The sequence below is a fragment of the Eimeria acervulina genome, genomic scaffold (genome assembly GCF_000499425.1).
Source record: "Eimeria acervulina Houghton genomic scaffold, Eah_scaff451, whole genome shotgun sequence".
NCBI classification, from domain to species: Eukaryota; Apicomplexa; class Conoidasida; order Eucoccidiorida; family Eimeriidae; genus Eimeria; species Eimeria acervulina.
The window spans coordinates 2,279-17,500 of NW_013549796.1; the positions used below are offsets into that span (position 1 = coordinate 2,279).

General features: G+C 51.7%; 1 protein-coding gene across 1 annotated transcript in view; it reads left to right on the forward strand.

Annotated features, from left to right (window-relative positions):
* Positions 1 to 259: 259 nt before the first annotated feature.
* Positions 260 to 15,222, forward strand: part of EAH_00038960 (WD repeat domain-containing protein, putative) — a gene marked incomplete at both ends in the record, with an annotated part of 14,994 nt that continues 31 nt past the window's right edge. The window contains 12 exons of the mRNA XM_013395401.1: positions 260 to 1,592; positions 2,313 to 2,468; positions 2,686 to 3,182; positions 3,424 to 3,856; positions 4,066 to 4,524; positions 5,640 to 6,302; positions 6,697 to 7,185; positions 7,358 to 7,788; positions 8,007 to 9,803; positions 10,042 to 10,328; positions 10,582 to 11,123; positions 11,634 to 15,222. The exon at positions 11,634 to 15,222 is cut by the window's right edge and continues 31 nt beyond it. Coding sequence (XP_013250855.1) covers positions 260 to 1,592; positions 2,313 to 2,468; positions 2,686 to 3,182; positions 3,424 to 3,856; positions 4,066 to 4,524; positions 5,640 to 6,302; positions 6,697 to 7,185; positions 7,358 to 7,788; positions 8,007 to 9,803; positions 10,042 to 10,328; positions 10,582 to 11,123; positions 11,634 to 15,222 — 10,676 coding nt within the window. The remainder of the gene's footprint in view (positions 1,593 to 2,312; positions 2,469 to 2,685; positions 3,183 to 3,423; positions 3,857 to 4,065; positions 4,525 to 5,639; positions 6,303 to 6,696; positions 7,186 to 7,357; positions 7,789 to 8,006; positions 9,804 to 10,041; positions 10,329 to 10,581; positions 11,124 to 11,633) is intronic.

Genomic DNA, 15,222 nt, shown 5'->3' on the forward strand with positions numbered 1-15,222 from the left:
GCAGCTACGGGAGCAACAGCAGCAGAGTGAGCAGTAACAACAACTGCAGCGGCAGCAGCTGCTGCAACAGCAGCCGCTGCAGCAGCAGCAGCAGCAGCAGCAACCTCAGCAGCACGCGGATGCTTAGACAGCCTCTTGCTGCAGCAGAGGCTTTATTTGTCCTTCCGGGAGCAGCAGCAGCAGCAGCAGCTCCTGAAGTTATACAGCACAGCTAAATATAGGCGAGTTTTCTCTGCTGCTGCTGCAGCAGCAAGTCGCAATGCTGCCCCACATCCCAGCAGCAGCAGCAGCTGCTGCTGCAGGCAGTCCTACATCGCAGCACCTTCAGAGCATACTGCAGCAGCAGCAACTGCAGCAGCAGCAGCAGCAGCAGCAGCAGCAAGTCACGCCCCAATCCGTCCTTATATTTCAGCTTGCTTCTTTTCTTTATGAAGAAGCCCGTCGGTTAGAGCAGCACGAGCAGCAGCAACAGCAGCAGCAGGGGCATGTGGCTGACTCGAGACAGCAGCAGCAGCAGCAGCAGCAGCAGCAGAGGCTGCTTGAGGCAGCAAGAGAAGCTCAGCGACATCTAATAGCAGAGGGAGCAGCACCAAGCTGTATTAGAAGCATGCAGGGCCCCACACCTTTGTTCCCGTGTGATGCACTTGTCTTACCTTACTGCAGCAGCAGCAGCAGCAGCAGCAGCAGCAGCAGCGGTTGGCGAGTGCCGCAGGAGAGCTGGGCCCCCGTGCAGTCTTTCTTGCTGCAGCTGCTCGTGCTGCTGCAGCAGGAGACATCGCAACGTGTCTCCTTCCCGCCTTCTTTGCTGCAGCTGCAGCAGCAACTCTTACCCACCCCCAGGGCCCCCAGGTCTTTGCTGCTGCGAATGTTGAAGCAGCGGAGACATCAGCTGCTGCAGCTAGAAGAAGCTGCTGCAGCAGAAACAAATAACAACAGCAGCAGCAGCAATAGGTGCATGCATGCTGCAGCTGGAACGCGCTGCTGCGGCTGCAGCAGCAGCCACAGCAGCCGCAGCCACTGCCACAGCAGCAGCAGCAGCTTGTTTGCTGCTGCTGGTGATGAAGGATCTCCGTCGTTGGTGGGGTTATGTGCTGCAGCAGTATCAGGCAGCAGCAGCAGATTAGTTGCTGCTGCAGCACCTCGCAATTTGCTGCTGGCGCTGCGAGACAAGAGACGAAATTTGGAGTGTATGTACAGCAGCGGAGGCGGTGCAGCAGCAGCAGCAGCAGCAGCAGCAGCAGAGCGAGCTAGAAGCAGATGCTTAGACGCTGCATGCATCGCTCCTCCCTCTGCTGCTGCTGCTTCCTGGAAGCCTTCAATAACAACAACAGCAGCAGCAGCAGCAGCAGGAACAGGAACAGGAGGGGGTCGAGGGGGTGAGGCGGAGCTATCTGCTGCTGCTGCTTGTGCTGCTGCTGCGCTGCCTCCGTCGCTGTGGTTTGCTGCTGCTGCTCGCTTTAGAAGACTAGTTAATGTGTGGGGTCATCAACAAATGCTAGAAGAGGAGATTCAATTGATTAACAGAAACCCGCATCAGCAGCACATCGTCAGAGACCCCTCGCCTGTCTCTCTCCTCAGATTCATACACTCAGGTAAATAACTGTCTGTCTCCTTTGTAAATAACTGTCTCCTTTGTAGATAGCTGTCTCCTTTTATGTACAGCTGTCTCCTTTGTAAATGACTGTCTCCTTTATAAGTAACTGTCTCCTTTATAAATAACTGTCTCCTTTATAAATAACTGTCTCCTTTATAAATCGCTGTCTCCTTTATAAATAACTGTCTCCTTTATAAATAACTCTCTCCTTTTTATTTAACTGTCTCTTTTTATTTAACTGTCTCCTTTTATTTAACTGTCTCCTTTATAAATAGCTGTCTCCTTTTTAAGAGACTGCCCATATTAAGTAATATTATTTGTTTTAAACAATAATATTATTTATAAATATAAACATAAATATAAACAAATATATATATATATATATATATATATACATATATTTATATGCATGCATTTATATATACATTTCTACATCATAATATAAAATTATTTATAGTCCTTCAGATGTTTTTATTATTTATTTATTTATTTATTTATTTATTTATTTATTTATTTATTTATTTATTTATTTATTTATTATTTTATTATTACACAAATAAATTATTATTATATTATTTCTTATTTGTTTTTATTATAACAATTAAATATAGATAGATAGATAGATATAGATTAACGCATTTATTTATTTATATATTTATTTATATATTTATATATTTATATATATATTTATATATATATTTATTTATTTAACTTGCAGGCTCAGTTGTACTGACAGGAGGCATGGAGGGGCTGATAAAGGTCTGGGAATTCGCCTCAGGGCAGCTGCTGTATTCATTGCTGCAGCACGAAGGAGATATAACAGACCTGTCTGTACACCCTAATGACTCTCTACTTGCTTCTTGCTGCGGTAGCGGTGAGATATAACATACACCTTTCCTGCTGCTGATGCTGATGCTGCTGCTGATGATGCTGCTGATGTTGCTGCTGCTCAGGTTGCTGCTGCTGGTGGTGCTGCTGATTCTGCTGTTGATGCTACACACATACCAGCAGCAGCTGCAGCAGAGAGAGCAACAAGAGCAGCAGCAGATATATTGATTTTGCTGCTGATTATTGTTGCTGCTGCTCTTCAGGCAAGGTGCGCCTCTGGCGGCTGCTGCCTACGTGGTGGTTTAGTGTGGGGTGTATCGACACGGGGAGCAGAGTAACGCTTGTTAAGTTTCTTGCTGCTGCTTCTCCTGCTGCAGCAGCAACAGCAACAGCAGCAGCAACAGCAGGCCGTGCAGCGAGAGCAGCAGCAGCAAAAGCTGCAGCAGCAGAAGCTGCAGCAAAAGCAGCAGCAGCAGCAGGGGCAGGGGCGGACGCGTCTATGGCAGCAGCAGCAGCAGCAGCAGCAGCGGCAGCAGCAGCAGCAGCTGCAGCAGAAGCTAAAGAGCGGGAGGAAGAGGAGGCAGCAGCAGCAGCAGCAGAGCTGCTGCTAGTTTGCTGCGATCGCGACATTCGAGTTTACTCACTGCAGCAAATACTAATTGCTGCAGCAGCAAATCCTGGGGGTCTCCTTCATGTCTCCCCGCTGCAGCTCTACCCCTGGGGCGCTGACTTCTTTCCTCATGCTATCGATATCACAAAGGTAAGCCGCAGCAGCAGCAAATGCAGCAGCAGCAAATGCAGCAGCAACAAACGATGCAGCAGCAGCAAAAAGGAAGCAGCAGCAAGTGCAGCAGCAGCAAATGAAGAAGCTTCAAAAACGCCGCAGCAAATGCAGCAAATGCAGATATTATATAGAATATGCATTTATAAATATATATATAATATAAATATATTTATTTATATTTATTTATATTTATTTATTTATCTTGATTTGCATGCAGACGCCCTGGGGCTTCCCTTGGGGTCATCTGGTAGCGCTGGGCTTAGATGAAGACTCAGGAGAAGAGACAAGTGATGAAGAGACAGGGAGACAGCAGCAGCAGCAGCAGCAGCTGCAGCAGCAACTGCAGCAGCAACTGCAGCAGCAGCAACGGGGGGCCGGGGGATTCTCCAGCACCAGTCTACGCAGGGAGGAGGGAGGAGGCGGGATCGATCCCACAACACCCCACAACCCCACACTTCCCTTTCACCTGCAGCAGCAGCAGCATCAGCAACAGCAACACTCACTGCAGCAGCAGCAGCAGCAGCAACACAGGAGACGAATCAAACAGCGCAGCAAAACCCTTCTTTTCTGCATTCCCTCAGCAGCAGAAGTCGCTAGGCTTCGAGGTGTACAGACACCCCAACTGCTGCCGGTCTTTGCTGATCTATCAGGTTAGTCTCCTGCTGCTTTGCTGCTGCTGCTGCTGCTGCACCTGCACCTGCTGCTCTTGCTGCTGCTGTTTTTGTTGCTGCTGCTGCTGCTGCTGCAGTTTGTGGCTGCCACGTCTATTGATTTGCGTTGAATGAGCGATGCTTGAGCCAAGGGTTTAGGGTTTAGGGTTTAGGGTTTAGGGTTTAGGGTTTGTGGGGTGTATGTGCAGCTTATCACGACGCCTTTCCAGATGTTTGTTTTGCTAATAGTTCGCTTGACTTGGCTACTGCTTCTGATGATGGGGTGTTGCTGCTGTGGCGTGTGTCTGCTGCTGCTGCTGCTGCTACAGCAGCAGAAGCAGCAGCAGCGGCTGAAGCAAGAGAAGCATCGGCAGACGCCGCAGCAGCAGGAACAGCAGCAGCATCTGCTGCTGCTGCTTCTCCTCCTACTCCTTCTCCTTTCTGCGAGACCTCAGCAGCACCAGGATCATCATCAGCAGCATCAGCAGCAGCAGCAGCAGCAGCAGCAGCAGGTCAACCCTCTACACCTCGGCGTCTAGAGGCACATCATATAAGACGTGTTGCGCTGCTCTCTTTAATTCGCGAACGAATGCTGAAGGGGTTTTATTCAAAGACAAACGCAAGAAGAAACAGCTTCAGCAGCAGAGACAGCAGGAGGAGACAGAGAGGTGCTGCTGCTCCCCCTCTATGCACTCTATATATATATATATACATATATTTATATAAATAAATAAATTGTTAATTAATTAATTAATTAATCAATTAACAGACAAATAAAATATAAGATATATATTATTATATAGTATATATATAGTATATAATATATATATATATTATATATATTATATATATTATATTCTGCGAGACCTCAGCAGCACCAGGATCATCATCAGCAGCATCAGCAGCAGCAGCAGCAGCAGCAGCAGCAGGTCAACCCTCTACACCTCGGCGTCTAGAGGCACATCATATAAGACGTGTTGCGCTGCTCTCTTTAATTCGCGAACGAATGCTGAAGGGGTTTTATTCAAAGACAAACGCAAGAAGAAACAGCTTCAGCAGCAGAGACAGCAGGAGGAGACAGAGAGGTGCTGCTGCTCCCCCTCTATGCACTCTATATATATATGTATATATATACATATATTTATATAAATAAATAAATTGTTAATTAATTAATTAATTAATCAACTAACAGACAAATAAAATATAAGATATATATTATTATATAGTATATATAATATATATATTTATATATATTATATTATATGTCTTGATGTCTTTGTAGCAGCACGAAGCGGTGTTTGATATTTTTTTGATTTCTCCGATGCCTCTTCTCAGCTGTCTTTGTTTATTTGTTTTGTCCTTTTGTCTGTCTCTGTTTATTTATTTGTTTGTTCTTTGTGCTGTCTCTGCATTTATTGTTGTTTGATTTGTCTCTGTTTGTGTGTATATCTTAGCTATTTAATTATTTATTATTTTGTTTTATTTTATTTTATTTATTTTATTTATTTTATTTATTTGTCAGGTACTGTGAGGAGAGGAGACAGTCTCTCTTCTTCGTGTCTCTCTTCTGTAGAGACAGACAGTGAAGCATCTGACCCATGCGTTAGCAGCAGCAGCACTCGTCTTCCTGCTGCTGCTGCTGCTGGTTCTGCTGCTGCTGGTGGTGCTGCTTCTGGGGCGGGAACCCCCGGGGTTTGCTGCTGTTCGCAGCACAACCACAGCAGCAGCAGCAGCAGCAGCAACAGCTGTTGCTGCTGCTGCTGTTGCTGCTGCGACTCTACAGGAGCTAGCTGCTGTTCAGGAGATTCTTCTTCATCATCATCAGCAGGAGCAGCAGGCGGAGGCTGCGGCACGTCCGCAGCAGGAGCAGCAGCAGGAGCAGGAGCAGCAGCAGCAGCAGCAGCAGGGCTTGAGTACGGGGTCTGCAGCGTCTGCTTTAATGCTGATGATACTTTACTTTGTGTAGCCGACAAAGTTTCAGCACCTCCTAGAGGGGCATCGCGGGGATCGCCTCCTCCAGCAGAGTTTTGTTTACCCGTAGACTGCGGTGTCTCTATCTTTGCTGTCTCTTCAGGGCAGCGTGTTGCTGCTGCTCTTCATGATAAGCTCAGCAGATCTGTCTCCTTGCTGCGAGCACACCCTGTGTCTCCTCATCTGCTGCTGGCGGCTTCATTTGGAGGAGATGTTTGTTTGCTATCTCTTGCAGATGCAGCAGCAGCAGCAGCAGCTACTGCTTCTGCTGCTGCTGCTGCTGCTGACCCTACCACCACCAACAGCAGCAGCAGCAGCAGCAGCAGGGCCCCTGCTGCAGTGTCTGTGGGGGTACCTGTGCTGCGGCATCTTCGCCTAGGCATTCAGTGCTGCTGGCTTGAGGGGGACTGGTCGCCTTCAGGGTTTGCTGCTGCTCTTTCACATCGCTTCGGCTGCTTCTCTCTCTTTGCATGCGGTTGGTTCCACTTGCTGCTGCTGCTGCTGCTCCTGCTGCTGCTCCTGCTGCTGCTGCGGGGGATTCGGCTGATACTCATGCTGCTGCTGCGGTTTATCCAGCTGCTGCTGCTGCTGCTCCATGTGATCTGGTTGCTGCTGTTACTACTGCTGCTGCTGCTTAGGCTGTTGGTGCATGCGCTGACATTGCTGCTGCTGCTGTTGCTGCTGTTACGGCAGCACCAGCAGCAGCAGCAGTATATATTTGTATCACTTACCTAATTATTATTATTATTCTATTATTATTATTATTACTCCTATATTTAATTATTACGATTACTATAAGTAGTTCATATGAAGCGTTTGCTGCTGCTGCTGCTGCTGCTGCTGCTGTTGCTGCTGCTGTTTGTATGCAGGATCATTGGAGGCGTCAGCTGCAACATTCCCAGAGCAGTTTTTGTCTACTGAGTTAACATCAGCTGTCTGTACACCTCAAGGGGGTTTAATAGACAGTGCGACGGGTGTTGTGCTGCCGCTGCTGCCTCGAGGATCGCTGCTTGATGCAGGCGGGCGAAGCTTCCCGTTTCATTTGCAGCCCCCACCTCCTTGTGTCTCTTCATTGTCATTTGGCTGTCCTAACGCAGAGCTTTATGCTGCTTGGAAGCGCCTTTGTGGGGTCTGCAGCAGCTGCAGCAGCAGCAGCAGCAGCAGTAGTAGTAGTAGTAGTAATAGAGCAAGAACAGCTATGTATGTGCGGCTGCTCCCTTGCCGCTGCTGCCCTCCACCAGATGCATGCATCAAATGCTTCGTATGTGGGGCACCCTGCGACAAGGCCCCACAACGCAGCAGCAGCAGCAGCAGCAGCAGCAGCAGCAGGGATTCCAAGCTCTCAGTCTCTAGGCTCGGTAAGCTGCAGTGTACAGACACCTCAGCGCCGTCATTCCTATCCTGTGCTGCACCTACGCATGCATGCATCATCAGCAGCAGCAGCAACAGCAGCAGCAGCAGCAGCAGCAGAAGCAGAAGCAGCAGCAGGAGGTTGCATGCAAAGTATTCTTTTGTGTTTGTGTCTTGCAGAAGATATAAACAAAATGTGGTGGGCTTCGTCAGAGAGGCTGCGGCGGCTGTGGAGTCATTTGCCTGCTGATGCTCTGTCTCTTCGCATGCTGCTTGTGCAGCAGCTGCTGCAGCGAGCAGAAGCAGCAGCAGCAGCAGCAAGGGCTGCTGCTGCTTCTGATTCTGCTGCTGATTCAGCAATACAAGAAGACGGGATCGACTCCTTGCCTCAGGGATTGAGAGCCCTTGCTGCTGCAGCGCAGCGCCAGCAGCTGCTAGCAATACGGGGGGCCCCAGAGCAGCAGGGTACAGCAGCAGCAACAGCAGCAACAGCAACAACAGCAACAGCAGCAGCAGGAAGCAGGACGTCTCTCTATGAAGGGTTTGGTGATGTGGCTGTCGCTGAGCCCCACCGCCGCTATGCTATTCTCCTTATGCACAGACTGCAGCAGGTGTGTTGCTGCTGCTGTTGGTGTTGCTGCTGCTGCTGCTGCTGCTGGTGTTGCTGCTGCTGCAACTACTTACTCGTGTTGCTGGTTTTGTTTAGCTTGTCTCCTCGTTTCTTTGCTGCTGCTGCTCCCCTAACTCCTCCACGACTCTCACAACAACAACAACAACTGCTGCTGCATTTGCTGCTGCATTTGCTGCTGCTGCTGGGGTGTATGTGCAGCGGGCGCTGTGGGATGCACAGCGGTGTACACCGAGCGGCAACATTGAAGTGCTTCGTCAGTACGCGAGAGCTGTTGTCTCTTCTCGCGAGGCCCCCCTGTTGATGAGATCTCCTTTAGAGATGGGGTGGGGGCGCATGCAGCCCCTGCAGCAGCAGCAGCAGCAGCAGCAGCAGCAGCAGAGGGTTGCAGGCTTTGCAACTCTGAGGGGTAATGCAAGAAGAACTGCTGCTGAGCAGTCTCCGTTTGGTCGCGCTGCAGCAGACTATGAAGACGATACAGCAGCAGCAGCAGCAGCAAGAGGCAGAGGCCGCATGCAGCGAGCAGCAGCAGCAGCAGCAGCTGCTGCTGCTGCTGCTGCTAACCGCCGCAGCAATCGATCCTCTGCATCCTCCGGGCGCCGCTTGCGTGGGGGACCTTCTGCAGCTGAAGGCGACGGCTCCTCTCCCTCGCACAGCAGCAGCAGCAGCAGCAGCAGATTTCAACGAATTGAGAGCCCCGCAACTTCTGCTAGCGAAGAAGACCCTCGAGACAGTCAGTGGGGCGGAGAGTTTCTGTCTCCGAGGAGACAGCGACGCATGCGTCTTGCTTCTTCATCGTCTTCCTGCAGATCCAGCAGCAGCAGCAGCAGCAGCAGCACAAGCAGCAGCAGCAGCAGCAGCAGCAGCGAGACCGACTCTAGTGGGGGTGTCTCCACTCGATATGGGTCAGCAGCAGCAGCAGCAGGACGACGCCAACGCAGGTGGAGGGTGCGTGATGCTTTGGGGTCTCCTGCTAGAAGGGAGCAGCGCAGCAGCAGCAGCAGCAGCAGCAGCAGCAGAGTGCGGCGCAGCAACAGACTTGCAGGAAGCTTAACTGTGAATGCTCTCGCGCTGCTTACTGATCCCACTGTCTCCGACAGCAGCAAAAGAGAGCTGCAGCGTCTTGTAGATCCAGATGAATTAAAGCTAGCCCGGCAGCACCAGCTGCTGCTGCGCAGACGCGCAGCAGCAGCAGCAGCAGCAGAAGACAGCAAACGCCTACCCCCTCAAAGAATTGATGCAAATGAACGATGCATACACCTCAGATGTGCTGGTCTCTCCCCCTTCCCTGTTGGAAGCATTATGGCTGTCAAGGATCTGCTGCTGCTGCAGCAGCAAGCTGCAGCAGCAGCAGCAGCAGCTGCTACTGCTGCTGCTGCCTCTGCTGCTGCTGCAGTGCAACAAACAAACGCAGGGATACTCACGCCCCAGCAGCAGCTGCTGGCCCTTTTGAAGCAGCAGCACGAATGGATAACAGCTCCCAGCAGCAGCAGCAGCAGCAGCAGCAGCAGCAGCAACAGGGAGTCTCCGCGAGCGCTGTCTGTCTCCGTTTCACCAGGCATCGGTATCTCTTCTTCGTCTCCTTCCTCAGCAGCATCAGCAGGTGCAGCAGCAGGAGCAGCAGCAGCAGCAGCAGCAGCAGGCGGGGCCCTGCGCACTGAAAGACCCGAAGGAGGCTGCTTAATTTGCTCACAGCTTCATCGCTGTGCACTGTGCAGAATCAGCAGCAGCTCTGTGCTGCTGCCTCCTCCTCTGCGTCGCTCAATAGAATTAGGAGAGCTTGTGGGGCCCTTTAGGGTGTATGCACATGAAACCAGCAGCAGCAGCAGCAGCAGTAGCAGCAGTAGTAGTAGCAGCAGCAGCAGCAGTGGGGTCCAGCAGCAACAGCAGCAGCAGCAGCAACACCGAGCCGGGAGCCTTTGGCTGCATGTGCGGTGTCTGATGAGCATCACGGGGCTGCATGCAGACCGATTCTCTCGGGGATTCTTTAATCTTAAGGTAGGGCTCTTGCTTCTTTGTTTATTTGTCTTTGCTGTTGCTGTTGCTGCTGCTGTTCTTGCTGCTGTTGCTGCTGCTGCTGCTCTTGCTGCTGCTGCTCTTGCTGTTGCTGCTGCAGCTCTTGCTATTGCTGCTGCTGCTCTTGCTGTTGCTGCTATTGTTGCTATTGCTGCTCCCGTTGCCTCTGCTGCTGCTGTTACTGTTGCTGCTTTTGCTATTGCTGTTGCTGCTGCTGCAGGAGCTAACGACAGCAGCTTTAAAGAGGCGCTGCAGCTTCTGCGGTGCTGTTGGTGCTGCTGTTGAGTGCTGCGGTGTGGGGTGTCTGCATTTCTTTCATTATGTTTGCTGCGCCTTGTCTTATCTCGCTCCGGGTGCAGCAGCAGCAGCAGCAGCAGCAGCAGATGGCAGGCATGCAGCCTCACCCCTTGCAGCAGCAGCAGCAGCAGCAACTCCAGCAGCAACACAAGGGGCATCAAAAGGCGTCATCCCGGACCCGCTCTACTTTGGTAGTTTCTTGTGCCTCTCGTAAGTTGCTGCTGCTGCTCCTTTTGCTGCAGATGCTGCTGGTGCTGCTGCGGCTGCTGCTGCAGGTGCTGTTGCAGCAGCAGCAGCAGCAGCACCCGCCAGTAAACGCGCAGCAAAATGTGCTGTTTATTTGGAGTGCTGAAATAATGCGCTGCTACTGCAGCTGCTGCAGATGCCACTGCTGCATCTGGTACTGCTGCTGATTCATCTCTTCCTGCTGCTGCTGTTGCTGCTGCTGCTGCTGCTGCTGCAGGTGCCAGCGGCAAAGGAAGCCGGATGATAGTCTGGCGCCTCATTTTTCTGGCGATGTCTTACGGAGTGCTTCGCTTCGCTCCTGGCTGCAGGGCGACCACCGCTGCAGCAGCAACAGCAGCAGCAGCAGCAGCAGCAGTAGCAGCAGCAGCAGCAGCAGCAGCAGCAGCAGGAACATACCGGGGTCTAACAACCGTTTCCGCATTCTTCTGCGTTCCTCTCAGGAGGAGAAGCCTGCAATAGCTGACAGCAGCGCTGCCGCTGCAGCAGCACCAGCAGCAGCAGGAGCAGCAGGAGGAGCAGCAGGAGCAGCAGCAACAGGAGAAGGGGTATCATTAGAATCAGGAGGAGCTGCTCTATCTTATCCTTGCTGTTTCAGCAGCCCTAGTGGGGTGTATACACCTCAAATCGGCGACATTGTCCGATACTTTCCTCAGCTGCATCAGCAATCCGCGCTGCAGCAAGACAAAATTCAGCTATGGTCCCCCAACACATTTTCGCCGTGCGATGCTGCTGTTATTAATCTGCAGTTTGTACTGCCAGGTATATTTATATATATTTATATTTATGTTTATATTTATTTATTTATTTATTTATTATTTATTATTTATTTATTTATTTATTTATGTGTTTTTATAGATGTGCTGCTGTTATTAATCTGCAGTTTGTACTGCCAGGTATATGTTAATGGGTATATATTTATAGTTATTTGTTATTTATTTATTATTATTTATTATTATTTATTATTTATTTATTATTTATATATTTATTTATTTGTAGATGTTTATATAGATATTGTAGAGTAATAAATATGCAGTTTGTACTGCCAGGCTTATATATATATATATATATATACATATATATATATATACATATATATATATATATATATAAAATAATTTTAATATTTTAATTGTTTTTTCTGTCTCCGTCTGCATGCACTGGGTGTCTCCTTACGTCATCCCTTATTATTTGTTTGCTGCTATTTGTTTGCGTTTGCTGCTGCTGCTGCTGCTGCTGTTGCTGCTGCTGCTGCTGCTGTTGCTGCTGCAGGGCTTCCAGTGGCTGAGGAGCCTTTGCAGGTTTCTGCAGCTCTTGAGTTGGAGGTGCTGTCTCCTTCGCATGCAGCAGGAGACAGATTTAGTTTGCATTACTATCCCTCTTCCGATGGGGCAGCAGACTTTCTGGTGTTGCTGCTGGACCTGCAGCGCGGCCTGTTGAGGCTGCTGCTGCTGCAGCAGCAGCTGCTCACCATGCAGAGGGAGCACTTTATCAAACAACAGCAGCAGCAGCAACAGTTGCTGCTGCAGCAGCAGCAGCAACAGCAGCAGCAGCAACTCGAAGATGCCGCCAGAAGAACACCCAGACGCCGTGGAAAGAAGCTGCATCCTGAAGACAGAGAAGGCTCAGTATACAGCAGCAGGAGGCAACAGCAGCAGCAGCAGCAGCAGCAGCAAGACTTGTCTTGTTTCCCTCTTATTCAGGTGTATATGGATGGCCGCTACTTCCCTGCCTGTCTCCTTTCAATTAGACCCCCAGCACCAGAAGCAACAGAGACAGCTCGTGCATTGCTTGCTGCTGCTGCTGCTGCAGAAAAGGAGCAGCAAAAATCACCCCAACACCAGCAGCAGCAGCAGCAGCAGCAGCAGCAGTGGCTTCTTGCTGAGGGCCCCAGGGCCCCTAGGGGCCTCCTCGAGGTTCGGCGTCTTGCGCTTGCGAGTTCGTTAAGGGCCCTAGTGGGGTCTGATGCATATCCTCGCTTTCTTACTGATACCATCACTCTCAGCAACAGCAGCAGCAGCAGCAGCAGCAGCAGCAGGAACAGGGCTGCAAGAGAATCTACAGGCACCTCCGTTGCTGCTAGCGATGCAGCAGCTTGGTGTTATGTCGCTTCCTTAGGGTATGAATCGATACAAATCCAATACTTAAAAGAAAAGGAAGCTCCTAGGGAGGCCCCTAGGGGGGCCCCCAGGGGGGCCCCCAGGGGGGCCCCCAGAGGGGGGGGGCCCCAAGGGGGAGGGGGGCCCCCTGGGGGAGGCCCCGAGGCTTCAGGGGACCCCCTATGGATGAGCCCCTGGGAGGTAGACTTTGCTGCGGGGCCCCTGTATGCTGCAGAGCAGCAGCTGCAGCAGCAGCTGCAGCAGCAAGAGTTCCCCCTTGAAAGACAGAAGTGGTTGCTGCAACAACTCGAACTACTAATTGCTACTCCAGCAGATGCTGCAGCAGATAGCAGCAGCAGCAGCAACAGCAGCAGCACCAGCAAAACTTTGCGGTACCAGGCCTTCATAGAGGACATCCCGGAGTGGACCGAAACCAGCAGCAGCAGCAGCAGCAGCAGCAGCAGCAGCAGCGGCAGGGGCAGGAGCAGCACTAGCAGCAGCAGCAGCAGCAGCAGCAGCAGCAGCAGCAGCCCTCCTGAGTGGGTGTCTGACTACTGGAGAGAAGTTGCTGTGGGTGTGTCTCTGTCGTCTATACGAAGGAGGCTTCAGAACGGCTTCTACCGCAGAGAAGCAGCAATGCATGCAGATTTGCTGCTGCTGCTGCACAACTGCAGACAGTTCAACGCCCCTACTGATGATTTATGTCTCCTGAGTGAAGAATTGGAGAGACACTTGCTGCTGCTCCAGCTGCTGCCGCAGCAGCAACACAGACCCATGCTGCTGCAGCAGCAAATACACACACAGTATAGGCTTTCGTGTCTCCTCGCAGCATCTATTGAGCAGCAAGCAGCAGCAAACGTCTCCTTCGTTGCTGAACACGAGAACTGGATGCAGCAGCAGCAGCAACAGCAGCAGCAGCAGCAGCTGGGGCAGCTGCGCCTGGAACAGCAACAGCAGCAGGAGATATTGCTGCAGCACCACCAACAACAGCAACATCAGCAGCAGCAACACCAGCAGCAGCAGCAGCAACAACAAGAACAAGAACAACACCAACCGCAGCAGCAGCAACAGCAGCAACAAGACATGCAGCAGCAGCAACAAGACATGCAGCAGCAGCAACAAGACATGCAGCAGCAGCAACAACAGCAACAGCACCAACAGCAACAGCAGCAGCAGCAGCAACAACAACAGCATCTGGGAGGAGACAGCGGCATCATTGCGTCCTCTTCGACTCTCCCCACAACAGCAGAAGAAACAGGAACAGCAGCAGCAGCAGAAGCAGGAACAGAAGCAGCAACATCAACAGGAGCACCAGAACCGAGCCCTGCAGCACCAGCAGCAGCAACTGCAGCAACAGCAACTGCAGCAACAGCAACTGCAGCAGAAGCAACTGCAGCAGCAGCAACTGCAGCAGCAGCAACTGCAGCAGCAGCAACTGCAGCAGCAGCAACTGCAACTGATGCTCCTCAAGGTGGGAAGGGCTCCAAGCGCGGTAGCAGCAGCAGCTCCACCAGAAGCAGCAGCAGCAGCAGCAGCAGCAGGAGGTTCGTGCACTTAGAGATGCATCTCCAGCGGGCCCGCCGCAGCAGAAGGCTGGAGGCAGAAGAGCAGCACCAACAGCAGCAGCAGCAACAGCAGCTGCAGCAGCAGCAGCAGCAGCTAGAGTGGAGTCCTTTAGGAGATATGAACGGCGAGTCTTCTGTCTGTTCATCAGATGGTATCTCTGTGAAAAGAGCTTCTCCTGAAGACAAGCAGCAACAAGAAGCAACGCTGCTGCAGCAGCCTGAGCGGCAGCAGCAGCAGCAGCAACAGCAGCAGCAGCAGCAGCAGCAGTGGCCTGTGGCTGTTGCTGTCTCTTATGACGAAGCGGAAGACCCCTCAGATATATTGAAGCCCCGCAGCTGCAAGTTTAATGAGGGTGGAGACAGCAGCCCAGATACCGCAGCAGCAGCAGCAACAGCAGCAACAGCAGCAACAGCAGCAGCAGCGGGAGAGTACGACAGCAGCGACGATGAAGGTGTTTGTTCAACTGCTACTCTAACCCACTCACCACCACCAGCAGCAGCAGCAGCAACTGCTGCTGCTGCTGCACCAACCCGCAGGAAACGTTTGCGCTGCAGCAGCTCGCAACGGGAGTCCCCCGAGAAGAGACATCATCATCATCAGCAGCAGCAGCAGCAGCAGGAAGGGGCTGCAGCCTCAGTGTCTGCTGGGGCTTCTTCAAGTAGAGCTGAGAGGGGTGGTGAGCAGCAGAGACAAACAGGAGACAGAAAAAGAAACAGCAGCAGCAGCAGCAGCAGCAACTTAAGGGCTCGGAACAGCGGGGGGCGACGCTCAGCAGGGAATAGACCGTCGCAGCAGCAGCAGCAGCAGCAGCAGCAGCAGCTATTTGAGAACGGCAGTGCGTACGACGAAGGCCCTCAAGATGAATGGGCAGAGCTGCAGCGAGCGATGGAGTTGAGTTTAAAGACATTTGAAGAAGAACAAGCAAGACACCAGCAGCAGCAGCAGCAGCAACAGCAGCAGCAGCAGCAGCAGCAGCAGCAGCAGCAGGGAAATGGCGTGGAGGGGACGCAAGCTGAAGACGCAGCAGCAGCTGCGGATGCTGCTGCAGCGACATCGAAATATATGAACGCCTCGCTGCAGGGAGGAGACAGAGAGGGACAAGTTGCAGCAGCAGCAGCAGGAGACACAGCAGCAGGAGACACAGCAACAGCAGCAACAACTGCTGCTGCTACTGACCGAAAAGAAAAGCGCAGCGG